The sequence below is a fragment of the Temnothorax curvispinosus genome, unplaced genomic scaffold (genome assembly GCF_003070985.1).
Source record: "Temnothorax curvispinosus isolate PA1 unplaced genomic scaffold, ASM307098v1 QBEX01008784.1, whole genome shotgun sequence".
NCBI lineage: Eukaryota > Metazoa > Arthropoda > Insecta > Hymenoptera > Formicidae > Temnothorax > Temnothorax curvispinosus.
The window spans coordinates 652,514-680,262 of record NW_020218564.1 but is presented as its reverse complement, the minus strand read 5'-3'; the positions used below and the strand labels follow the sequence as shown (position 1 = coordinate 680,262).

The 27,749-nt window shown below is 43.7% G+C and overlaps 1 protein-coding gene across 1 annotated transcript; it reads right to left on the bottom strand.

Annotated features, from left to right (window-relative positions):
* On the bottom strand, positions 1-27,565 carry LOC112458253. The gene is made up of 3 exons (XM_025021791.1): positions 27,433-27,565; positions 5,452-5,657; positions 1-3,110 (listed from the first exon to the last, which is right to left on the bottom strand). Exons 1-3 carry the CDS (start codon positions 27,536-27,538, stop codon positions 1,554-1,556), a joined length of 1,869 nt encoding a protein of 622 aa, XP_024877559.1. The 5' UTR covers positions 27,539-27,565; the 3' UTR covers positions 1-1,553.
* Positions 27,566-27,749: the final 184 nt, after the last annotated feature.

Here is a 27,749-nt window from a genome sequence, read left to right as displayed (position 1 = left end):
CTCACTTTATATAAAATTAGAATATATTTCTATCCCCACACGTTGTGTTATAAATTATGAAAAGAAACGAGAAAATGAGGGAAGTATTGTACGAGCGGAAATTATCGTTTCGATTCGAAATAAGCGGAAGTCGGTAATCCGTATTCTGGTTCTTAACGGAAATTCAAGAGATTCAACGAAGGGCGATCGCCGCCCTAATGGCAAATATTACACATCAACACACTCAACAAAGACTATATATTATACATAAATATATATATATATATATATACATATAAACCATATAAATCGATAATTAGACATTTATTTACAATCGCAACGAGGACGTGTAACAAAAGTTAAACTATAGCCTAAGAAGAAGAAGACATAGAACCAACAATTTCAGGTACAGAATAAAATTAATCAATTATATACAAATTTCACTTGTAATTATTGTAATTGGGGAAACGCCATAAATATTCACGATGCTTACCATTCATTTCTTTGGATACTTAACGAATGAACCTGATTAAAATCTAGACGATCGAATTCAGGCTAATCGAAAAATGAGCTCGGCGATCGGCTCACTGTACGTACCTATAGTTTGTATACATACAGGTGTTCGACGTTGTGGCAATCGCTCGGTGAACGTAAATTACCGGTTTCTCCGATTCCCCTCTCTCCATTCCGCTCTCTTTCTCTATTTCTCTGTCTCTCTTTCTTTTTCCGTCATTCCCTTCATGTCACGATCGGCCACGCTTGATCTCGCTGATACGCATAATCGAGGCGTTATATGTCAATTCTATAGTTTTAAATACAAACAAATAAATGCGGATTGTCTATGATGATTCGAAACGATATTCGTGTAACGAATAAAGGTGAAAAGTAATTCTAAGGTGAGAAATTTCTATGACGATCGGATTCACCGGTATTCTCTATTTTCACTTTCGTAAGACGCGCACATAACTGAGTACCGACATCTTTTTTCCTTCACTTTGATGGCTGATCGCGACAACCAGCAATCGAGGGAATCGAGCACAGTTCGGAGCCTCGAGCGTAAAAAAAAGTACGCGCGCGCGGCGACTTTCTCTCGGCTCAAGTGTGACAATCGTCGCCCGCGACACAATCAACAAAGTTGATTCTAATCTAAGTGTTTGATAAGCACGGTTAAATCGACTTAACTTCGATCGTATCGAAAATTCAGCGTCATCAAATCATCATGGCAAAGGGATTCTCGCGAACTTGGGCGATTCTAATTAATATTTACGATTTACATTCATCTATCAATCACGCGATAGAAACGGAATTCAGTCAGGCAGAGTAATACATTTTTGGATTTTTGGGAAAAAGCTATCGTAATTTGTTCAATTGGAAAATATTTTCTAGCTTTACACTAGTCGCAGAAATCTGCATGATATATGAAAATTTATACTGAGAGGAAGATATAAGAATAATGATAATGAGTGATTATTCCGTTACTTTGTGTTCGCTATTTCATTGAGATCGTGAACTCGAGGATGTTTTTATTCATAAGTTCTTAAACATCCTGAAAAAGAACGATTCACTAGTTGCGTTCACTTCAGATAATGTTTCTTTCTCGCGGAAGCGCTGATACATGGTGCCTCGTGTTTCGAATTCGGATCTTTCCACGTGTTCTTCGCGGGCGGATCGCTGAATCTCGTTTTCGCAAAATTCATCGCTTTTTGGCAAGCTTCCTGCTCCTTCGGAAGATCGCCTTCAAAAAACCGGCACATCTCTCTCACGGGCACAGCTCTGGCGCCTCGGTTGAGATCGTGAAGGGATCTGGCACGTTGTTTGCCCTTGGGACTGGGCTTAGAAGACGTTCTTCCAAGGTCTTCCGTGCTTCTAGCCAGGCGACCGCCTAATCTCGAAAGGGATTCGAATAAAGTCAGCTTCTCCCGCACCGTCACGTAGTGGTCCCCTTGACAACGCTCCAGAAGTTTGACAACATCCTCCTCGCAAGGTGGCATTATCAAGATCGGTGGAGAGTTCGGAGATGTAATTGCCGGACAGTTCGCGGACTTTAGACAAGGCTGCAACGACTGACGTGGAACGGGGATTCTGGAAGACAGAAGAGCCAAACGCTCTTTTCGCTCCCGAAGAGTTTCTACGTTAGCGATGGTGGTACCGGTAAATTGCTGGATCTGCAACATCTGCCCCTTGTCACGAAAGATTCTCCTTTCCCTGGTTCGACTTCTCCTTTCGTTGATATCCAACTTGAATATTCCGGGACTGTTGCTTCCACTTCTCGGACTATTATTGTTTCGTTTGTCGTCCTCGTTCCGATGATTTTCCTCGGTGAATCTCACTGTGGCCGACTCGTTCGGCCTCAGTGGAGGTAGTCGATCGATAATCGAATTTTCGTTTTGCCTTCGCGTGTCGATCGACGTAATAAGTTCCTTTTTAGGCGAGCGAGTCGGATGAACATCAACAACAACATCGTTGTCGTTGGCGGAACAGATTCTGCTTCTGGTTCTACCATAGATCTTCGGTAAGTTGTTGTTATTCTCTTCGGCTCTCGCTTTTCGTCTCGCGTCCTCTTCAAGAACTCGTCGACTTCTCGCTTCGTTTTCGCGTCTGCGCGCCTCTTTGTACCTCTGTATCCTCTGTTCCCTTGTTTCTGGTTCCGGTAAAGGAACGCTGCGGGAGTCCACTGAGTCGACGCTCGACCGGCATACGCCACCCCAAGGGAGACTGTCGTCGCTACCCTCGCTGCTTTCGCTACAACCCCACGCTCTGCTGACCGGTTGGTCCTTGTTGCTTATCACAGTGGGTATGCTTCGAAATTCTCCCAAGAGGTCCTCGTCGCTCGAGTTACTGCTGGACCAACCGCGCAACTCGCTCCTTGCCCTTCTCCTAGAATCGTCGAGAATCGTCGTCGTGCACATTGCCGTCTTTTCCGTCGGCGAGTCGCTCGGCCAGCAACGTAATTCGCTGCGAGATCGCCTCCTCGTTTCCGTCGGGCTATCCGGCAACGGAACCGGACCTCTCGGACAAATGGTCAATATCTCCAGGAAGTTCAAGCATCGTTGAGCGCGAAACGGCGTTTGCCGGACTAGTTCGGCCGCGATCGCTCTGACCCAAGACCAATAGATTGGTTCCGTGTCCGCCTAAACAGATAAAAGATTCACACGCTACATTAAAATATTTATTAATAACTTATCAGATAGCGTATGTTTCTAGAACATTAATAATTAAAAAAAAAATTTTTTTTAATATGTAGTTCAAAAAATACGTTCGCTTTTAGTGTTCTAATTTAAAAAAAAAATTTAATATAAATGATTTTCGCATTATCTATTGATTATGTAGACATACAGGCGTGATGCATAAAAAAATATGTAACTTTTATAAGGAAAGTCTAGGCTTTCCACAGAGATATGAATATGAATATGGCGACAAATCAAGACGATTAAATCAAATTAAATTTGATAGACGATTGCGAAGACGATATCGAGAAGTTTTTATACAAATAGATATAGTGGTTTAACATATAGGCGAGAATGCAAGATCACCGTCAGCAACATTGCCGACGGTTATGCATATTCGGAATTCATATTCTCGTACGGTAAGTATCTGGATGCTGCATGGAGTAGTCGAACGGGTCTGTCTACCCGCAGGATCGACCGTGACACACGATTTCGCTGGCTGGCGATTCGAAAGTCACCGGTTCGCTCGAATGCGCGAACGACGGACTCCGACAACGTGGAATTTGCTCGTTAACCACCGGCGGCGTGTCGATCATTACCATCCTCGATGGAAACAAATCTCTCTGTCGCCTAGCCTGGCAAGGCGACCTTCGTGCGTCGAGTGGCGCGCACACGCGTTCAACGACACTGGCCGATATCAGGCTTGTCTGGAAAAAAGCTCGCCGACAGGTTTGTCCGTTCGTTGTCTATCTCGAGAACAACATGGAAAACCCGCTTTCGATCGGAAACCATGACGCAGCGTCGAACTATGAATAAACGACGAGAGAAATATCGTGATAAAATGGCACGAGAGCTCGGCTACACACTTGTATTCCTAGGCAACGGTGCTCATCGATCCGCGATGCTAATCGCGGCTCGCGATCATCAATGAGGTTCGCGTGGTTACCGCAATTGCTTCAATTAGCATCGTTAAGTCGACTCAGCATGAAAACGCGGAACGTCCTATTACGGAATGTCGAAGGATTCGTCCGATTGACTGGCCATGCGCTAGCAAGATAGCGTCCTTGGAACGAGCCCAAGGAAGCGAAGGAACTCTCCTCGGCTACGAGAGCGCGCGCGACGTGGTGGGATTCCTTGACAATGGCGGGTCATGGGAGAGCGGTGCAACAATCTCCCACGCATTTATCACGGCAAGCGGATCGGTAAGCGGGTGTTGACCTTGCCTACTGGCCTTATTAAGATCTCGCGATTCGACGAACGGGCGAGTGTGTTACATCACGAGATTCACGAGCCGTCGTTCCTCCTCCGCCACCTGGACATCCGCGGCCTTGGCAAGGATACCTCATATATCCCATGTTGTTTAAGTTAGCGTTTTGAGAGCATGCTTTATCTTACATTCGTGTGCCGAAGCGTTTTCGTCAAGGTTAGTCGAGCGAGCGCGCGTCTCATCGCGGCTTAGGGAGATCGCCGTGCGCTAAGTGAGCTCTAATTGGATTATTTTGCGAGTAAAGAGAAAAAAGCAAGGTGAAAATCTGATGCTACACCAGGGCGAAACTCGTAAAACGAGTTTCGAGGACTCTTGGTGCGATCTGAAAGCGGCTGGAGACCGACGACGGCTTCTATGCAAAGCGAGGAGAAATCTGCACGCGGATTTGAATTTTGGGTGATTTTCTTAGGGAGAGATCGGAGATCGGAGCCTGACTCGCGGTAGATTCGCACGGACTGAAAATATATTCGCTCGCCGTTCGCTTAGCTTACAGGAATTGTATAACGCGTTAGAAATCGAATGGCGACGCTGGCGGGTCCGTATAATTAGAAGTTGCAGCGTTCAGCGAAACGGGAGCCCGCGTGGCTCGCCCGGCGCACGTGAAAGTGTTTACGGCTGAGGAAACGGATCGTGCCGGAGATAAAGGCCATTTACATGCAATTACATTGCGTGGTGCGGCATATTATTCCTCCCTCGGCCTCTCCCGTCTTGTCTTCGTCCACGCTTCTCTCGTGCCTTTGCCTTATAGTTGCCGCCGACCGGCGAGGAACGCCGGCGTCGCCGGCCAAGAACGGCCGATTCTGTCTTGTGGAACTATGCCAAATCGCGCGAACGCTTTCGGCTCTCACGAAAGCCTCTCTAGCCCTCGAAACACGCCGTTACGATGGTCAGGGTTCAAGAGTAATCGGAGAATTCCTTTCCGATCGACTACAAATCGATTTCTCTTACAAAATTGTGGAATTTGTGACAAAATCGGCAAATTAATGTTTATCAATCTATAAAAAATTGCGAAAATGTTTAATTAGCGACAATAATTACCCAAAAGGTGACGAGCGAATGACCCTGTGAATCGCTCAAGGTAAAACCTAGAGCGAACGTATGTGGTTGACAGAGGCTGGGTGGTGCTTGACGAAGATTCAACGCTCGCAATGGTAACTTCGTCCCAGGATTACCTTCGACCCATATCCAGCCCATTCTGATGGAAACCATTCTTCTTTCGCCATAATGTTCCACATACAACTCGCCTGAAACCCAATAACAAAAATTTCAATAACGCATGTAAATAGATTAATTCGCTATTCTATATAACAATTGAGAATTAATTCATTCACAGTGATTAAATCTCAATTCCGCTTAGAAATTCCCCGACGATAAACTTTCAGTTTCGTTGCGTTCAAATACAGCACATGCCGTAAATGGTAGTGGCGCTATTAATAGTCGAGCCGCAATTTCAAGATTAAGTCAGAGGAGAATCGATGATTCACGCATTTATCGCGAATGTCCGTAACGAGTGACGGAAGAAACTTTGCATTGCGAACAATCAGTATCTGCGTTACGATAGTATAAAGTATAAGTGCAATCGAAAAGGTAAAAGCTACCGTATATCTCGTCAATGGCGCGATCGCGTTTATCAGTCTAATGAATATTTCATCACGGGTGAAACCGCGCGTTGTTGCAGCCTTTCGTGGAACGCGAACGTCGCAAAACCGATTTCCAGAATTTCCCGCCTCCCGATTTCGCTTTATCCCGAATTAGCCGATAGCGCTCGACGTAATCGATCCCCGACGTCATTTCGTGCCAAACCAATGAGTGTTTCGTCATTCGGTTCGCGCCCGAAAGACCGCTCCGTAAAAGGTGTACGTCACGAACGCTCGTTAAAGTCGTGATTTACGACGTAAGCTCATCTTCCACTTTAGTGGAAAAAAAGAAGAGAGAATTTGCGGGGGAGAGGACTAGGATAAGGGCAACGAATCGAGAGATTGACGTCATTTGATCGAAAGACGTGGGCGATAAGCCCACGTAGTATCATCGGCACCCTGTGGTTATTTCTCACTCATCTTGATTCAGACTGAACGACTATCGACCGAAAACAACGTCAAACACGCCTACGTTTCTCAACGTGACACTCAGGCGACTATTTTCGCCAGAGCCCGGGATGGAAATAGATCCTGCCGCGACTCCTTCCTGCGGTGGATAAATACCCGTCGTCGCCCTCGTCTAATCTTACAACGTCTGCGAGACAATCTGAAGTTGTTTGCCGTCGAAATGGCGGCAATTTGCAATCTTTATTTGTGAATGAAAATATTATTCCACTCCCATCGGCAATATTAAATTACGGAGATAAAATTTTTCTCCCAATAATCCATTTCAGACCTTGTAAAAAGACTTTGTAATTTCTGCAATTACTAGCTGATTAATTGTCATTATATTCGATGCTATGGATTAAATCCACCAAGGAATTTAATGACTGTTTGACGTTTCGTCGCTCTTAAATGTCTTTAAAAAATGAGATCCATTAAATGTCTCATTTTTCAAAAGTTATCACAACCATAATTTTTAAGACATTTACGAACGCTAGAAAAGGACACATTAGGATACGATTGACTGAATGCTTAGAATTCCTCTGGTTGATAGTAAGAATCGGCGTTTATGCTATATGCCTTAGGGTATTTTACCTGCATTTCTTCTTTGCGTAGGTGGATGTCGGTGGACGTGAATATAAAAGAACGACCTATGACACGCCCTTTGTCCGGAAATATTTCTTTTCGATAATGACTCGCTCAAACAATCTCGTCGATTAACTCTTTGTTCTCCAATGTTAGGTAATCCTACTCGTTTCGCTTTCTTACGTTGTCGCCATTATTACGACAGACAACAATGGAGAGTCTAATTCTAATAGAAAATTAGTCTCAAGGATTGCCATAAGTGCAACTAATTCTTCGTAATAGCGCCAAGTAATGCGCGTTGAAAATCGAGATTAACAATAAATATTGAAAAATTAAGGATTAGTATCGTTGAGCATTCAGCTTAAAGTACCTACTCGCGAATTTGTGCAATATTCGCGCGATGTATCTCGTGATACGCGATAATTCATAAAAGCAAACAGAATTGTGTATTGTGCTGCTTTTGGATAGCTAGGAATCAGCGTTACATTTATGAGTCCCATATTTCTCGGATGGTGAGTAAAAATCTCGCGGTGCATCATTAGAGTGAAAGCTCCGCTGTTTTCACGGGATGAAATTTGCATCAAGAATGCAAATTATCCCGTCAGTAAAATGATTTGATGATGTTTAATAACATCGCAATTGCTAAAATTTGCAGAGTGATAGAACTGGCGGGACACATTATATTCTCTCATTTTCTGTTTCCATCAATAAACCAGTGGAATTAAGAATCAAGTGGAACGAATTTTAAATTAATCTTGTAATGTTTCATATCGATCACACGACATCAGATACTAGAATCACTTTTACGAAAATTATGTGAATAATTCTCGCGATTTAAAATAAGATAAAAAAATGTATGATACTATTACAGATCACACTTTATTTTTTATTACAATTTTTTTTATCAGAGTCTCCACTTTTAGTAATCGACTTTTCTTTAATCCGAGATCATTAACAGACTATGAAGCAAAGATGAGTGAAGGCAAATTATGCCTATGGTTTCGTAGATTGTACGGATGTTACAAATGATGATCTTCTCTAACCGTGTAATGATTTTCACGCCAGTCATAGTGAGTCACCATAAATTCATGGTCATTCCATTTGTCTATGCCGACAAAGCTCTCTACGCGTGAGATTTTTCCACGAACGCGTTACGAAGTATATTGACTCATCAGTAAATCTCGCCGAAGTGCTTAAATTTTTTTTAAATTAAAGCAGCCAAGCGCATCGATTGCGCCAACAATTATATCATTTGAAAATGTTAATTTGCTCTAATTGCGGAAGAGGTCATAAAGTTTCTAAACGAAAACTCGGGCGAGGCTTGGTGATCGAGCGAGGTTTCGAAAGTTAAATTTCACGTCGTTAATTCGACGGTTGCTCAAGAAATTTATAATATACGAATTTTTGAAGAACACAACAAACAACAGATGTTTCCGCAGCTTACAATGCCGAAGCATATGTTGAAGTTTTCTCTCCACGAACCTTAGTTTTCTGGTCGAAAAAGTACATTCTCAGGAAGCTCTCGAGCGGGAAACACCGAGCTGTGAAAACCCTCGAGAGCCGAAGACTCTCCGAAAGAAGATAGCGATGTCCGCTCTCACGGTCCATTAAGCTCCAGAAAGTGAGCGTGTCGCGCTCATAATGTGTGAATGATCCATAAATAAAGTGGTCGTTTCTAAACCCGCATCCTGCCGTTCTGAAAGCTTCTCGGACAAACGTATCGGGCTATTACTTGGAACGTACTGCGAAAGTCTATGCGTTAAATTTAAAGCCGCCGTTTTAATTTCTTCGCTGATGTATAACGAGATATATATCGTTCTACAATTTCTCCTACATTTATTTATTATCAATATGCTATAAAATATAGTGACAAGAATTACGGTTTCTCAGAAGTATACCCAGTGAAATATACACAGGTATATTTTAATGTAGTTTATGGGAATATGTGGAAGAAGCAAGTAGACGAAATTAATCTGGAACTGTGTCGCATTTCTCAGGCGTGCAAAACTCCTTATCTTGGCGTTACGAGCAGGAAAAAAGGAAAGTCGGGCGACACTCTGCCATGCAATTGCAGAAGAACAATGACGCGTCGTATTGTATCGCAACTCTCTCTTTCTGTGAAAAAGCAACGTTCCTGTGCAAACACTGAAGAATGAACATTGAAGAAAAAGATATGTGACTACCTGTATGCATAACTACCTTTCGCGCAAGGATTAACCCTGGCATTACCGTGATCAGGAGAATGATATTTGTCTATTACTAATGTCAAAAAATTAATTAGTAAAATGAGCTACTACATAAATAAAAAATATAAAAAATTATGATATGTGCAGTTATGAAAAATTGTTATAGAGTTTGATTATTCGGATCATATGAAAATACTTTTTGACTAGATATTCATTTATTAAATGTGCACATATGCATATAAATTCCATATTTTTTCTTTCTACGTGAGTGCAGTAGCATCGGCAATTACCATGCCGAAAAGTGTCGATACGGCATCCTATGAATACGTACAAGAATGGAGGACACCATGCACGGTTGCGCGGTAGCAACTTAATGCACGTCGCTGCATGTCTCATTCCGCCCCTTGCGGTTAGCCCACGTCGCGTAAAACTCAGGAAGCCGTTTGTTCTTTTAGATTCTAAGATAGGACCCGGAATGTCTGTCCCATCCGTCTACCGAATATCTACCGGGTGAACTTTTCGAATCATTAAATTTTGAATCAACCGATTAATCATCGGTTACACTAATTTTCGCAACAAAAAGCTTGGAAGGGACGTGCAAGGATACACCGATAAAAACTACGACTGACAAAAACTGCAAAGCCGACTATATCGAGGCAGGAGAATCCTACGATAATCCTATGGTGGATAGGGTCAATGGTGGAATGGTTCCGAGGGAAATGCAAGGACCTAAACATCTCTTCCGCACTTTCTTTTTGCCACAACCACTTTTTTCCGTTGCGCTCGGTCAACACAGGAGATCCTGTTCAACAGTTATTCATTTTTCACCTCATTCCTTCACGCTCCTCTGCCTCCTGTCAGTCCTGGCATGTCATCACGACCAAACAGGACCCCGCCTTTTTTTCTTTCTTCGCGGGCCGGTTGCGCCGCGTCTTCGGAAGCACCATGAATTATTTATTCGTGAGGTTCATTGGGAGGAACACCTTCGAATTCCGGTGAATGTCCTCGATTTTCCACGCAGCCTGGCCTCCCTTCGCCCTTTTACCCTTTCCCGCGAGCGTTACAAGGACGAAAATTAGAATTTCATGGCTGCTAGTGATGAGCGGAAAAAAACCCCGGAGAAGGTCGGCAATGCGCTTTCTCTGTAAGCCCCGCATAATGAGATTTGCAACCGCATAAAGGAGGAAATATTACGAAATAAGATTATGCCTCTGACGCGAGAGCGATCACGTTTTCCACTTGAGTCAAATATGACATGTGTGGTATTTTTATCGAGACTAAAATTTTCTTGTTTTAATGCTATTAGCCTGAGATTTTATTAAAACTATTTTCACAATCTATTATAATAAAACTACATTAAAGAAAGATAAATTAATCTCTTATTATAGTTGTAAATTTTCTATTATATATTTATTTCTCAATGTAACGTAATTTGGAGTTCTAGTATAGTTTCGTAGTAACTTATACGGGATAAAACTCTTGCGGTGAGGAATGTGTCATGCATCCACCCCCAGACCACCCCGGCGGAAAAAATGTATGTTCGCGATGCGGCGTGAAGTGAAACGCGACGTGAAAGTGACCAACCCGTAATGTGCAGAGCATCGTCCGAAGCGGAGCCAGCGGTGGACCAGGGCGGCTTGTCGCGCGGCTTCCGGTCTCGCGAACGACAGACCGGGAAATGAACGGCACGGTGATAGTGCCGCGGCATGTTCGCTGCCGTGCAAACTCACAACCGTGGCGTAGTCAGAAACTACGGCGGAAAAACGGTCACCGTTACCGCGCCGCTCCGTGCTACCGGAATTCGCGTACGGCCTCGTGTAACTGTTGCGAGTTGCGACGGTGCCGAGCATCGCCAGCGGAGTGTGGTATGTCAGTCAGTGCGCGGCCACTGGCGTAGAACACTCACTCGCCTTGCCAAATGCACCTGCCTGCGAACGCTTTCCAGTCGGATGCCCGGCACATGGCGACCGGCGAAGTTTACTCTGTCACGATTGATTCACGATACAGGCGCCTCCGTGTAAATACTGTGTTTTCAGAATTTGCGATCGCGTGACCGATGCGAAACGCACTTTTCGTTACATCAGAGAGAATATACAAATGTTCAATCATAACAGAACCAAGTCTGGAGTTGTTACGTAACATATTCAGAATTGGATTCCGCTCTTATTAAAAATGTATTATTTAATTTGACAATATAAATTCAAGAATTTTGGTTATTTTATAAATCTATTCATGTAAGCTATATGCAAAATAGACTTGATTATATGATTTAATAACTGTTTCACGTGATATCTATCCTTGAATCATTTTTTTTCTCCTGTCAGAATTAAACCAATAATTTTGCGACAGAATGTCATAAATCGCGAGTGTATATGAATGCCGCAAACATGCAGAAGTGGCTCGCATTGTCTCGTCTGGCGTAACAAACGGTTCGTTAACAGTAATTACAAGGCAAACCCGTTAGCGGCGCGTAGGAGGGAGCATTTTTTTTTCAGTAGCGTATTCGCAACCGCATATGTTCGCGTCACGTTGAAATTCTGGGAGGTCGTCGTGTTGTTCGTCGGTTTTGCGATGTGGAACAATTTTTGTCGTCTTCCCAGCCACAAGTCCTTCGCGATTTCGTTCCAGTCGTATTCAATTAGTCCCAGCCGTGATCGCTGATGCCCGTTCTAGACTGGAGGATGAACCGACTCTCGGCTCATCCGAGTGAGTAGTGTAGACGGGTAAAAATTTATAGTTTATGTATAGTTAATGTCACGTACACTATAGAAGGCGGATGAGCCGAGAGTCGGCTCATCCTCCAGTCTAGAACGGGCATGAAGCTCGTAACCGCGTTATTCCGTTGTTTCAACAAACTACTTTTCCAAAACATCTTTCTTCGAGAATCCAATTTTTTCCCGGTGCTCCACTCGAGTACGCTTCCAAAACGAGGTAGTCATACCGCGAGATATTTCGCCGAAATGCATCGACGATGCATCGAACCCTGCGACAAGCGGCGAGTTTTGTCCTGCGAAAATAAATAATTCAAAGGGAGGGTGGGGGGTTAGCGACGCGAACTGGCCAAGAGCACACGGAACACGCATCCCCTTCCTCGAGGCCATCGATCTTCTCATGTAAATCAAGCATTCGTCTTCGTGCGAGTCATTTATTATTATCTCGCTTTTTACATCGCTCTTCGCCCTCCTCCTCCCCGTCCTTCCTCCCTTTCACTCCAGTCTTTGCATCCCCCTCGCGATGTGTCGGACAATGCGGCACCGCGCCCATAAGCTTTTTGTGTGCATTTTGGACGCGCGCGCAGGCATGACTTTGCGGCCTTTCTTCGTGAGACACCTTGCACCACGAAGATCCGTTCCCTCGGTAGCATCCCGTTTTAGTCGCCGCGGTCTTTTACGTGCCTTTACCACCCGTCGCGTGGTCCGGTCGAGATTTTAAATCTGCTACAATACAAATAAACAGACGGAAGTTTCGCGTAATCTTTCTTTCGTTCGCAGATTTAATTTCATTGTTTCGATCATTCGCACCTCGCACCTCGAAAGAGATACGTGTACCGCGTGTAGGACATTTTCGACATGACAAGCCTCATTCACGTACGGCTTTAGACGCATTTCTCGGCGATATATGTGCGCGATGGAAATTTCTCAAACAGGATACAAAACTTTACCATGTTGGTTTGCCGGATGACAAAGGCTATTGTCAATCTTCAAGCGTTGCCGCACAATGGCAGCCGAGAGAAATAGTCGTTCGATGTCAATGACTGGCAACGAAAGAAGTTACATCAAACAGAGTCGTTATGCATCAACATGGAAATACATTGGCATGAAAAACCAGAAGAAACGTTTCGTTTCTGCCGACCTCGTATCATATCGTATCTTGCTTCAATTTATAACTTCGTCGCCTTTATTTTGGTCTCGCGTTATCTCTAGTGCTACACCCATTAATCTACATGGTCAGAGATTTCTCTTGCTTGCCGCGCGCGCGACATCGCCATTTCTTCTTCTTTACTTTATCGTCTTTTGTTCATGCGTTACATTGATAAGGCAAAAACATCGAGGAAGAAAGCGGAATGAGAGCGAGAAGGGGTGCGAGTGTCTGCGCGAGATGAAGAAACGAAGCGAAGGATAGCGGGGGGCGAGTGGAAGAGCAACGGGCGTGTGAAAACAGAGGAAGCATTCATATAAGTGCGACACGTGTTTCCTTGCTGGCTTCTTCATATCGTCTCTCTCAACTGGGCATTTCTCGAGACGCGAAGCAGCTTAATTAAACGCGAAATTTCTCCGCAAACGAACCGGGAAGTCACCATGAGAAAATTTCTAGCGTAGAAAAGCCGTGACGAGGCCGTGCGTCTTCAGCTGGCGAAAGCTACTTTCAGAATATCGTATATACAAACATTTCGTTGACGAAATCGCTTAAAACAAATTTCATATAAAACGACAATAAGCTATAAAGAATATAAACAAAAATTTCATAAAAGTACTTATCCTCTATATAATGTCAGCTAAAGATTCTGTAATAAACGACTGTCGCACAACTGCTATTTATTAAATAAATTCGATATTATAAGTACTTTTAACAAATGGAGCGATGATGAATCGTGGCAACTCTCAAATTAGCTCCTCGCTACCAGTCGAACGTGTCGGGGATTTGAAGCAAGATGATGACGCGACGAAACACGAACAGGGGGAGGTGTAGAATGATTGAAAGACGAACAACAAGGAAAGAACATCCTGTGTTAGCGAATCCATTGTGCAAATTGTAGGTAGGAGGAAAAACGCGTGTATCTTTCTATTAAAATTTAACGGCATCGCCCATAATGACAGTCAGATTGAATTAAGCAAGTGGTTTGACAAATGAAAATTTGTAAGATTTGGACTGGCGAGGAAACCGAAAAAGATGGGGCTGGAATCTGCAACGGTCGGGACATCATTTATCTTGATGATTGACGAGCACGATGCACAAAAGAGCTTCCCGAATCCCCTAAACGGTACGACAAGAAACAAGATGTAAGGGACAATAGTTCTGCTTATCCGTAGAAATTATACGACCCAAATTCGATTATAAATTCCAGAATAAGCGCATTTTATGTGAAACGTTCAAACTCAAAGTTTTTCTTTTTTTCTGCTTTTTCTTTCATATGTATTATTAGATTAAAAAATCATCGTTATTTCTGCTCACTAATTCTTCGTTTACTTAGTACCTACAGGAAGGAGACTTCTTGAAGCTCACGCTACAGCTCGCGTAATTCGCGTCAAGTACTTATTCGTTCAAGTTTCAACCGGTAAGATTTTTCTTTCGCCGACCGATCGATCGTGCGACCAAGTCGATTCGCCGCTTTTTTCTTCGCGCGCACAAAACGAGTGCATTATGCTTAGCGAAACAATACCGTAAGGCTCCCGCGGAGCTCTCACGTGCGGCAGGATATTGGAGGACAGCTGGCTAGGAGCCTGAGAGGCCTCCTGCGACAAGTGCTGTGATCGGCAGTCGATTGTTCTCGAGCCGATCAATACAGCCTCGTATTGGAGACGCTGAGTTCAGTTAAAATGGTCTGAAAATGTCACTGGTTGATTCAGTTTATTGTAATAACTTTCGTGCCGCGATTGCATTGTAGATTGCAAAAGATAATATACGGTTTACCGAAACCAATATTTTGTAATAATAATTTTAATAGAGAAGCATAAGTACGGCTCGTTCTCGATGAAAACTTTAAGAGGCTATTAAATACATTATAAAGGGTGTCGTATATGCGGGTGAAATTTAATACACCTCTTGGAGAACCTATCAAATTTTCCTTTTGACAGCCTCACGTAAACTCTCTTCGCATTTGAAAAGCTGGATTGTGCGACTAGTTTTTTTCCGACCTTCATTTTATTTTTAGCGCAAAAAGATTATTCATGTGATAATTACGGCTTGATTTGCAATGGCAATTCAGTTTGATGAAGTCGATACGAACTTGTATGTTCAAACGCGTTACGTGCAAATTTGCGCGGGGTCGCTTATGCAATGAGACACAGTTAGTCCGTTAATTAAGGAAGTAGTGCTTTATTGTTTCTTTGCTCGCATCATTTACGCGTGCCGAAGTATATGTAAATGAAAACACGCGGAGGCTGTTTGTTTTAATTCTACTGATCAATCCTGATTGCCTCGATTTTATTTGTGAATATAAAAATGTTTGGCTACTGCGATGAACTTTGTGATGGTAAAAAAAGGAAAGCTATTTAATCTGTTAAATGTTAAATGTGTCTTTAATTATTTTAACATTAATAAATATTTGAATCTAGGTAGATTTCCCTTCGTATTGTTGTTTTAAAATTCATAATTTATTTAAAACATATGACTCAATATATGATCTATAAGATTTTTCAGTAACCTAATTTTTATTATATCCAATATTATTCTAAACTATAGCTTATAACTTTATCTTCGAAGAAATCAACATTTATCTTATTTTAAGCTTTGTCATCTGTGGCTGAAAGAATCATGGCTAGAACATTCCGCAAAGATCGTCCTATATTGCATAATAATCGAGGGATCATTGCGAGATCACGATGAGAGTTGCATTCTCGACGATCCGTACAATCGTCTTGTTAATGGTTGTACTAACTACCTTCCTGTACGCCCTTTGACACGATTACGCCGACACCGATAAATTTGTCAGGCATATCGTCGCTGGGAAGAGAACGAAGAGCGTGGCGATGCATACGTTACGCCAATGAAGAAGCCCCGTTTGTCGAGCCTTTCGACACGGTCATTTTCCGACCGGTAAATTTCCATACAAACTGCGCGAGCCATTTCTGTCCAGTATTCGCGCACTCGCGAAGGGCGCAAAATAAATTGACTTTCACAGCCCGTATCGTAGCCCTTTCATAAATTAAGTGTGTCGCCTGTCGCCTGCGATTACGATTCCTTTCAACATTCCGTCGTAAAAAGGAAGCGTATCTTTCTGTAAGCGTGAAAAGAGACGGCGCGGCGTCGCCCAAATATTACGGTAACGTTTTATGGTATCGTCCTTCTGATCTAAAACACTTTTTTCCCGGCCGCAGGGCGACGGAATTCGCTTTCTCATAGAGGAGCTAAGAAAGGTTGGGAGATGCCTGTCCGGATAAATCAATTTTCCGCGATACGAAAAGCGGGTAGCCGCCAACTGGTCGCGGCCGCCGCGCCGTCTCTTCTCGAACCGAGACCCTATCTCGATGCCTACCCTCGGGGCATCTCATCCGAGGACTCCGGACGGCGTGGCGGAGCCCTCGAAAAAAGACGGATCCTCCTCATGGTGTCGAGGTGTCGCGCGTGAGAAAGGGGTGCGAAAGCTCGTCTTGTCTCTGTAGTTGCTGCTGCACGCTATGGTGCCTCCGAGGCTCTTTTGTCAGTGATTATGGTTTTCTGTCGCCTGTGCATGCTCCTTCTCTGCATCCGTGCAAAGAGGAAGGAAAGGAAAGGAGGCGCGCACACGGGAGGCACGGCAGAACGCGACGCGGACGCAGGCCTATAAAGGTAGAAACCTGATTCCGTTTTTCCATCCCCTCCCCCCCCCCTCTCTCTCTCTCTCTCTCTCTCCGGATTCCTCGTATGCAGTCTGTTCTCCCTTTCTCGTGTACTCGTTCACTCTCTCATCCCCCGACTCCAATGTCGCCGTTTTTCTGTCTCTCCTCTCCCGGCCGCGTGACAACGACCCGGAGCTAAGTAAACATCATCGTTGGACTCTAATGGAAATCGAATCGAGCCGCGAGACACGACACGATGCAACGCAAGCTTCCGCAGCGCGCGCGAACTAAACGGCGCCGTCGTAGAAGACCGGTTCCGCGTTTAGCCTGTGAACCCTTTTCTTTTCTTTTAGGAATTACTCGACCAAAATGTTCTCCGCTTCTCTTTCTCTCTCTCATTCTCTTGGCCAGCCTCTTGGCTCCACGACATGACATTAAAAAGCTCGCGGACCGGAAAGGGGTGCGTGCTTGTTTGCTTTCACGTGAAAGCCAACCTTTGCTTTGTGCCGAATTCCTTTCATCACCGATGGCAAACGAGGATAAATTGTTGGCGCCATTGTAAACGATTTCGGTTTACCACAGCGGTCCTGTAATCGCGTTAAATAACTTCTTGTTGAGATCCAATCGATCGCGATACAACGAAGAAGGGAATCTGCGAAAGGAATCCGCGCTTGCCCATTTAATTGCATTCTGAAGAGGAGGCAAAAAAACAAATTTTTCCTCTCGCACGAAAGATTTCTCGTCGTTCGACAAAGGAAGGCCCCTTAACCCGATTGCTTGACGACTCAATCCCAGCGACGACCCCACAATGCGAAAGCAGATCGAGATAACATTGTCGCACGATTTTTCGTGACGACCATTGTGACGCACAGCTGGCCGAAGGGTTGCACCGCCATTACGGCGATTTTGTCCCTTGATTCCAGATGGGTCGACCCTCCAAGGAGATACACAGACGGCTTCGTAACTCTTTCCTTTGGAAATTAATTGTTGCACCAGTCCCGCCGCGCGGCGCGACTGGGGTAGCGCCCATTCGAAATGCTTCTTATCGCGTTGCGAGTCCACGAAGCAATCTAAAAGGACGAGATGACGAGTTTTCACGCGAACGTGTAATCGAACTGTATTTCTGCAAAACGATTTTTCATCGCGCGATTCTCTGCATCGTCTTTCGCGACTTTTTCTTCTTTTATCCTTTGCCAGAGGGTACAACGTAGGGTGTAATACGATATGGGGATTATGTCGCGCCTCGACGGCACCTAATTGAACATACCGGAGGTACCGGATGTTGTATGTGTTGTGACCGTTAGTCGACCAATTCCTGGACGACTTCATTCATCTGCTTTTTACAATGAGCTACTTTGATGCAACGGAATACAATACGAATATCGTGAAATAATTTTATATTATTTAGTTCGCTACATTTACTCGATAGAAATAATTAACTTAGATTATGTTACAAATATTCTCTCAAGTTACATAATTTTATATAAAATTATAGATACTATGCAGATATTTCTGCAATATTATATAATTTTTGCTTTAAATGTAACATCCATTACAACACATCTCAACGTTACGTTGTAGCAATAACAATCGATAGCCTTACAAGATGGTTTATATTGAAAGGTATAAAAATATCGCGGACTCCGGCGGCAGAGGGAAGTAAACGGCTTACCGTGGGCGTGCAAGATTTCCCTTTCAAACACCACGATTGAATTTTATTCAAAGGTTGCGTCGTACATTTCGTTGCGATGGCAAAAGGGTTGACACGGCCTTGTCGAATCGTCTCCGAGCACCTTTTCTCGCACGGGGGTCGAACTCTGGTAACAGCTGGCGTCACTAACGTCGCGTGACTATCACCTATCGTAGGGGTGTCGCGTACGTTATTTGGATTACGAAACGGGGGTTGCTGACCTCGGCGTACGCTGGCACGTTTACGAGAGAAGGAAATATTTTCCAGTAAAGCTGCAGCTTCGACGATAAATACCTGCGTGCTGCTTGCAAGCTGCGAAAGCCAGCACGCGCGACACGAGCATAAGTGCCAACACACACGTGCACCGTGCAGGATATTTTTCCAGGACATGCAAGCCGGGAAGACCAGTTTCTACGGGCGATTCTGGTTCTCTTGAGAGGAAGGGCCGAGGTGAACGCAACTTCCGACGGCGGCGACCATTTATTTTGACAGTGAGGATAGGGACCGAGTGTGATCTAGCTCGTTGACGCGTCTATAGCGTAAATAACCGCGATGAAAGAAAGCGCGGAAGCGAAAGAGATTTCGAGAGACGTCAGAGAAGTTGGAAAAAAATTAATACGACTTGATATGATCTTCTCTCTCTCACACACACACACACACATTGTATAATATACTTGATTTATCAAAACATTCTGTATGTGTGAGGGGAATATGATTAATGAAATGCTCGTAAAAAATGTCGGATGTATTGCGTAGTTACCTCGCAAGGAGTGTAGTCTCGAGACTCGAGCGCGCGCGCGCGCGATATCGGATTAACCGACACGTTATATCCCGGTACTCGTAACGAGAATTAATGAATTCGAGCGCAATCGGATAGTTCTGGGTCAGCGCGATGCATATAATGAGAAATCAAGAAAGGCTACGTAATAATCGAGATAACGTTAACGCACAGGCTTTAATAACCGGCGCAGCGCGCAATCCAATCTAGGTCGAGGGCCGATTTTCTCGAAAATCATATGTGTATCCTACGTTATATGAAAGAGGAAATCGCCATGTTGAAGATCGGAGATCCGATTAGTCGCCTATTCCGAAATCCGATCCAGTAATTTAGAAGCGTTGAAAAACGTCCAACGGAAACGCCACCCGTCGCGCGTCGCATAAAGCCAAGATGCGTAAAGAGCGGAATGAAACTTGGATGCAATCGTGCGATTACGATTCGATGTAACGTGCCTAACTCTGTAATTACGTCGTTACCGCTCCCATGGGTTCAACGGGGCTCCTTCGTGCGTGTCCGTCTAAGCAGAAACGTCGTGAGATCCCTTTTACCGTCTCTTTCCGGCACGGAAAATGCTAGTTCTAGACAATTTTAATTAATTTAAAAAGAGAAAAGATTTAGATGTTCTGTTTTTGGCAAACTTATATTATGAAATTCAAAAGCCGTTTTAAAGTATATAGATTATTAAAATATCAATTATCATTAAAATTAAATAGAATTATAAATTATTATTAGAATTAAATAGAATAAAGTACATGTATAGATCTTTGCACAGCGGTCGACATGTACGCGTTATATATACGCAAGAGGAATTAGACGAGAGGAAGAGCGAAATGAGCTTACAGAAAACGAACTTGTGTGCGTAACGACATGCGTGTGAACACTCGTAACCGTTCCACTTATCAGTGTAGTGGGGCTAGGTAACCCATAAAAAATTCCTAGCGGATTCTAGCGCGGCCTCGCGCTGACAGAACAAGCGCGCGAGAAGGTTTGTAAGAAGCTCGATTGACATTGATAAAGACGCCCCTCGCGCGTGTCTTTTAAATATATTCGCATGTTACGTGTACGCCTCGTACGATTCAAAGAGAAATTGCACTCATTACTTGCGAAATCATTTTCTGCCGCTTCGCGAGACATGAGTGTAGATATGCGGATGTTATTTAAGTGATCTGATTCCTTTGTGATTAATAGGATATACGTACTTCATTCACAAATTAGGATGTAAAAACACTTTCCAATCTTTTTCTTTTGATATAATTCGTTATATCATTTTACTTATTAATTTCTCGGTCAAAAAGTATCTATATTATATATATTTCTATTTAAATATATTTTTTGTTATCAATGGCAATTCTCCTTAAGCAGACTAGCGAACTAGTCTCGGTTACTATTTTCCTGTTCCGCTGAAAGTAGAGTATCGATCAAACGGCGAAGATAACGATTGTGCGATATATAGACGTCTTGGCGAAATTCTAAAATTGCGCAGTCCTTGCCACGCGGATAAGAATCCCGCGGGAGAAAGGGAAATAGAAATACGACTGCCGAGAAACCTAAACGGAGCGGTGTCCGCAGAGAACACTGGGTCACAGCAAACGGTGCAACGCCCTGACGTACTCCGTCCTCGTCCGATTTGCCTTACGCGCTGCAATGTCCTTTCTCGCTCGCTCGTCTCGTGTGTATCATCGATTCACCGCTCGCTGTCATTCTCGCGATCGCGAGAATAGCGTAGGTCCGTCTCTCCCGCCGCCAGCAACGACTATATCTCGCCTGTAACGTCGACTTCCGTCCCACGAATACCAAGCTACTGTCGTACCGTTGCTGCCTCTTTCATCGGGCCAGCCACAGTATCTCGTTTTCTCTCTCTCGCGTCGCAGACGACCGTTTGTTTTCTCTTTTTCCCAGGTAGTCGTTTTCCGAACGCACCGGTCAGCTGCTCTCCCACATCTGGCTTTTCGTTGACGATGCATTTCCCATGGAGACGGCAGATGTAAAAATTTCAAATTTCAAGTTTACGAGTCGTGTCAAAAATTAATGGTCACATTTTCACTCGTTGAAAGTATTCGTATACATTGCGCGATAATTGCCATTAGTTACTTCGGTCTTTAAATTAATTAAGTGAAAATAATTAGGATCATCGTCCAGGATGTTGATCAAGAGGTCATCGAATTGTTACTGCTGTATACAAAGTGCCTGTAAACATCTTTCGCGGTCTGGTGGGTTTCTTTCATTGTTTCTTTTTCTCTTTTTTTAATTAGATACTTTCCAGAACCAGATGCTCTTCCATCTCTCTCTTTTCTTCACAACGAATTGGAGCCTTCTTTGTTCTACCAACTTGAGCTTCCCATGTAGCTTTTTTCCTTCTCTTTCGTTCCCGCATATGTTTGTCACTGTCGCTCGATCGAGTAGAATGAAAGAACACGAGTCGTTCCTGTAGCTAACACATAGGGACAGGGGAAGACCATTTCCTGTCCGCCGCCAACATTATTCTCGTCAGCTGTTCGAAACAGAGATAGAAATATTATTTCGATCCTTCTCTCGCGCATCATTCATGCCGATGAATTCGTACGCACACTATTAAATAGTTCTTCTCTGTTTCATCCCCTTTATCATCTCTATATATCTAGTTATTATCGAACCAACGCAACGCTCCGATACGCCGCATCGTACTTCATCTGCATAGTTGACCGACGTACAGTATTACACGATATTAAGTCTAACAATAAAGCGCTTTGAAACGTGCTTCCTAAAATTGAACAATAAATTGCTTCAAGTCTGGCTTCTCTCGTCGCTTCGTTGAAGCGATTTTCTTTCTTCGCCGCTGTTGGTGACACGATGCTCTCTTCTATGGTCCTCTTCACGATGCGACACAGTGGAGGGCATCTAATTACACCCACTTGAGAGACCAGCATTCCCCTCGTCAAGCGGCGCTAATTAATTTGTGTGCGAGAAACCGACGACGAGACACGTGTGCCCAGAAAAAGTATCTCTTGGTGTCGTCGCACTTAGATTCAAGAGAGATCGTCAAGATGACGTCCCACTCTAGAGAGATCGTCAAGATGACGCTGAAAATTGCGAACCGGAGGTTACTAGTAAATCATTCGAATCACGAGTCAACTGCTATCGTCACTGCAAAATATATTTCGGTTTTTATAAAGATATAGATAAATGATATGTGTAAAATTGAATGAAATTGCGAGCAAATATGCGATAGTCACGATAGCAGATCCTGAATCAGGCAAGTACGACTGTGCAAAACATTTTCACAACCGCTTTTCTCCGGCAGGACTGGTTACGCGAATCGGGGAAGCAGAACCCGGTTCGAGGCAATGCAGTGATCGTAGAAAATCCAGCTTGAAACGCGATTTCGCTGTAACGTCTGAGGTCGAAGACGACACAGAAAAGAGTCGAGATTTGCAATAGTCATAGAATGACGATGATTCATTTGAAACGGTGATATCAATCGACTGATAGTGGTCATAAACAACCTGCGTCGGTATCTTAAAGATTAATTGAAGATAAATCAATGTTAAGGCGCAAAAGATTTTATTTCATTTTACTCGTATTTTATTTTATTAGTTTTTAAAAAACCTTAAAATCATTATTTTTTATATGTACTATAATTATCACGAATAACGCTCGACGATCGGAACTCCGTAATGAACGTCGTGTAACTCCGGATGTGTTATCGCCCGCAGGCGTGATAAGGAGTGAGGCAGTGCAACGAGATACTGGGCGCGCATACGCATCGCTCGGGCGCGCGGACGACGCGCAGAAATGTCCACGGAGCCGATACGCGATGATCTTGAAGAGCGGTATCACTCTTGAGAGAAAATAACATCGTTCAACAAGCGAACTTGATTTTTCACGTCCGCTCGCGACGGCGATTTATAGCTGTGGCTGGTAAATGGCACAAAGTTAGTTGCCGCGAATGCCGAATACACATGTAGAAGACGAAGAGCGAACATTTAGTGAAAGGCAACGCGCGTCTTCCGTGGCCGAGATTTGAGTCTCGATCGACGATCGAGCCTAAGCTAAGTCCCCCCGGGCCCCGGGTGTCGTATCGCCTCGGTCCGTTCCGCCCGAACGGAACACCCGGTATACGCGCGCGATTATTCGCGATTTATTATTCGCGCTCGTGCGAGGAGCGGTCGGCTCACTCGGCTGTCGTTGTAATTTGTTTAGACTCGTGACGCACAGGCTCTGTCTCTCTCCCTCTCTCTTTCTTCCGATCTGCCGGACACGTCGACAGAAATGATCCTCTTTTGCCTCCCTTAGCTCAATTGAGCCTTTTTAACCGCAAGGCCCGCGTCTTTGCATCATGACGCGCAAGCTCAATTTCGTCCTCTGAATAGCGATACTTAGGGGATTACTTCACGAAACGTGTAATGCCAGCCAGGGATTTCTCAGGAGGATTCTCAAGTATCAAAAGGATTCCTAGAGAATCGCAGAAACTCGAATACGGATGGGGTCCGACTTTATCTACATGTGTATATCTTAATCTCCGGTCGCGGCGAGTTCCTCGTGAATGGCACTTGTGGACCGTGCTTAATTCGGCACTGTGACCCTAATTTAAGTCGTCCGGACTCCGAGGAGAGAAAAAGAGAAGAGAGAAAGAAAGAAAGAGAGATGCTCGTCGCGCAAAAACGAGCGGAGCGCGAATCAAACGTTATATACGGATTGGTTTCTCTTGCGAATATCTTCGAAACCGCCGAATCGAAAACGACGAATCGTACCAACGGAGAAGAGAGACCACCATGTAACACCTTGAAATCCAGTTTCCCGCTGCCTGCACACGCTGAAGAACGAGAAATGTGAAACTCGCGTCACCGTTCAGGTCGACAGCAATGCGAGCGTCTTGTGGATTTTTTTTAAGGATCCCATTGGCTATTTACATGGCCACAGTGCCCCTTCGTGTTACAAAGAGCTCCTTTATGTCTCCGAGGCTCGACTCTTATTTCGCGAAAAGTGCGAACCGAGTCGGGGAGGAGAAAGAGGGACGAGGATGGCGCGAAAAAATTTTCACCAACTCTCACAATATCAGTTCTCGAAAAATATTTTCTAGTCTCACGAGAATTATCAAAATGATTTAGAATAAGGCTAATTAAAGCTTACATAACGTTCCGTTCTGCAAACGCATAAGTACGATATTTCTCGTGCCACTTCGTGCCGGGAGATAATTAACGAGCAAGCGTGTTGCAGTCGAAATTATAATATAAAACCGCTATCGAGCAGGTATATGCCTTGTTATACGGGGCGGTTTCGCAATGACGGGATTGGCGTGTGCCGATGTCGTAATCGTTTGTCGAATGTGCAATGAAACGGAAAATCCGGGAAGTTTAATAAGGTTCCCGTTAGAAGAGAAAGGGTTGCTCTTGTCGGACGATAGTCGAGCTCGCGGGGAGGAAAGTCAAAGGTAGGTATACTGCAGGGATTTGATACGGCCGTGAAAACCGGCACGAGAACGTCGTTCGGCGCGATAAGTCCCTGCCCGCTTTCTTTTTACTGTTTCTTGACCTGCCATAAACCGTCAGGAATTTAAGTATCTCGTTTCGCATTAAACAAAAATTAATCTACCGCGTAATTTCGTCTGCTACAAACCCTTGTATAAACCTGACAGAAAAAGATTAATTTATTTATTTTTATGAAACGCTTGTCAGTTGATTGAAATAAGACGTTTATATAAGTGGTATCGCGCGATGGGATAATCTTATCAAAACATCTACGCCTATTTACTCGAAGTACATTGCAGTTCGATAAACGTTCGACTCTCTAGCGTGAGGCAACAATGATCTATTTTTGCGGCACTTCCGCGCGAAACGTCATCGTCATTTTCGGCGCTGAGTAATATGGGTTAAAGTTAACGCGCCAATCTAAAATACCGTCATCGTCCAAATTATATCACGTTACAGCAATCAGGATTATTGGACGAATAATATCGTAATTGCGGTTCGCTATTATTCTCGGGTTCCTAATGTATATTTTGTAAAATATTACATGTATTTCTGGTATCCAAAAAATACGTTTTTCGCTTGCTAGAGAGTCCGTTTTCATGTTCCCCGTGGATGAACGGCCACGTAAAAGTATCCCGTTACCACGGTAGCCCAGATACCGGATTACGGAGCACGAATTGTCAATCGCGTGCGAACGAGACGGGCTTCTAAAAGGCCTTTCAAATGTTGTGGCAAGGCGTCTAGACGGACTTCATCGTCTGATATTTGTTCGAAACACTAGAAACACACGAGTCGGGTTTCCCTAGAAATTCCAACATCGCTCGTTGTTATTTTAGAATTCTAAGAAAAAGGACGTACATATAAACCTAAATTATTTGAGAAATTCTATTCTCTCGGAGTTATGTGCTGCAATAAAAATAAAAAAATTTCAGATAAATGATTTATGGTTGACTCGTGGCAAGGCGTCTAGACGGACTTCATCTGATATTTGTTCGAAACACTAGAAACACACGAGTCAGGTTTCCCTAGAAATTCCAACATCGCTCGTTGTTATTTTAGAATTCTAAGGAAAGGGACGTACTAAATTATTTGAGAAATTCTATTCTCTCGGAGTTATGTGCAGCAATAAAAATCAAAAAATTTCAGATAAATGATTTATGGTTGACTTGTGGCAAGGCGTCTAGACGGACTTCATCGTCTGATATTTGTCCGAAACACTAGAAACTCACGAGTTGGGTTTCCCTAGAAATTCCAACATCGCTCTTTGTTATCCTAGAATTCTAAGGAAAGGGACGTACATATAAACCTAAATTATTTGAGAAATTCTATTCTCTCGGAGTTATGTGCAGCAATAAAAATCAAAAAATTTCAGATAAATGATTTATGGTTGACTGAAACCTGACGATGCATTTAACAGAAAAAAAATAAAATACCAAAATATATTTATATTCGTTTTTTCATCAAATTGCTCATCTATTCGTATGAGATCAACTTACGCTGTTATCGTAACGTGTCGCCGTCCCATTAACATAATTGTTAACGGAGCCATAAGGCGTCGGCTCGCGACTGATCGGCATAATAGAGTAAACAAGCTGGCGCTACCGAGTCACTTAATCTTCAATTGCCACGTTTGTGGGTTGGTTACATTACGAGGATTCTCACGTGATGTGGTTCGACCGACGGCGATGATAAACCGACGCTTTTAAACGCCTCTTACTCAACGTGAATCAATTTCGCGTTAATCGAACCACAAGTGGCGATAAAACATTATTCAACGAAAGAGCGGTTAGCGCATTCCTGCATCGCCATCGTAGCGAGAGGAAGGAAAAGATATCGACGAGATCGATAGTAGAGTCAGACTATAAAGAGCGAGAGCTCCAGCCCAGATTTCAGGGAACGTTCAGTCGTTACAGTCTCGATAAGGTTGCCCGTTTGTTGTAACAACACGTACGCTCCAATGAATCATAATATCGATAATAGCGTAATGCCGGCATGCCGAGCGGAGACCCGCGACGCGAGATGAATGACGCGAGTTTATATGTCTTTCGACCGCCTATTTACAGAATGTAAACCCGCGATGCATGCCACAATGAAAATGACTTCTTCCTTCGGTCTCCGCCGGTATCTTCCTGCCCGTCTCTCGAGGGGAGTCCCTAAAGGGACCGCGTTCTCGAGCGGAACGACAAACTCCGTTGCTCCATTTTGGCGGAAAAGGTTCTTATACAGATGTCTTCGCATGTGTTAGTAATAAATTACATTTCTTACCGAACTGGAAATTAGTTGGCGGAGAAAAGATTCAGTATTGAGATTACGGCGAAAAGAAATGGCGTTGCGAAATGGATCGACGTGCCTACTTATCGCAATCGCTAAATGAGATGTCCCAAATTAATGAGAAATTTGTGATTACCGGATGTCCATGGAAAGCTCAATTTTTTTCGCTCAATTACTACGGTAATTAACCCATTTGATACGCTATCGGCGTCGTATAATGGTTCGCCACCGGTGTTGTGAGTGATGTTAATTTTTTTAAATTTAACGCTCAATATATCTGAAGCTTTCTTTTTTAATGGATATATATTGTTTAAAACGTTCGAAAGAATTTGCGTGTTTGTTAGTGGAGCGCGCTTTAGTATTATATTGCATTCGTAATTATTATTCTGCTTGTACGCTTTTTATACTCTCGTATAAGTGTATACGCAATATTTGACGATAAAAGACATACTTACGTTTAAAAAAATATTCCTAGAATAAAAAGTAAAAAGAAATAGACTCACCTTTAATTTTGGTCTCTTGCGGATCTAGGGGGGGTAACCGCGGGTGAGTCTGTTGTCCCGGTTTCTTCAGCAGGACACCCACGACCTGCGGTGGCGGCATCATCATTCTCGCTCTTCCGAGAGCTTCCTCTCACTTTCGGAGCGTCAGTTCGCGTCGCTGGTCATACCGATATCGCACTCACACACGCACTCAATCGATGGAAAATTACTCTATCCTCGATCCCGCGTTTTTTTTCTTCCTTGTCTGATCTTGTAAGCGGCGGTTCGCCAACGTTACGGGCCTCGTTCGGGGTTACTTGGCTTCTTTCGTTTCGACT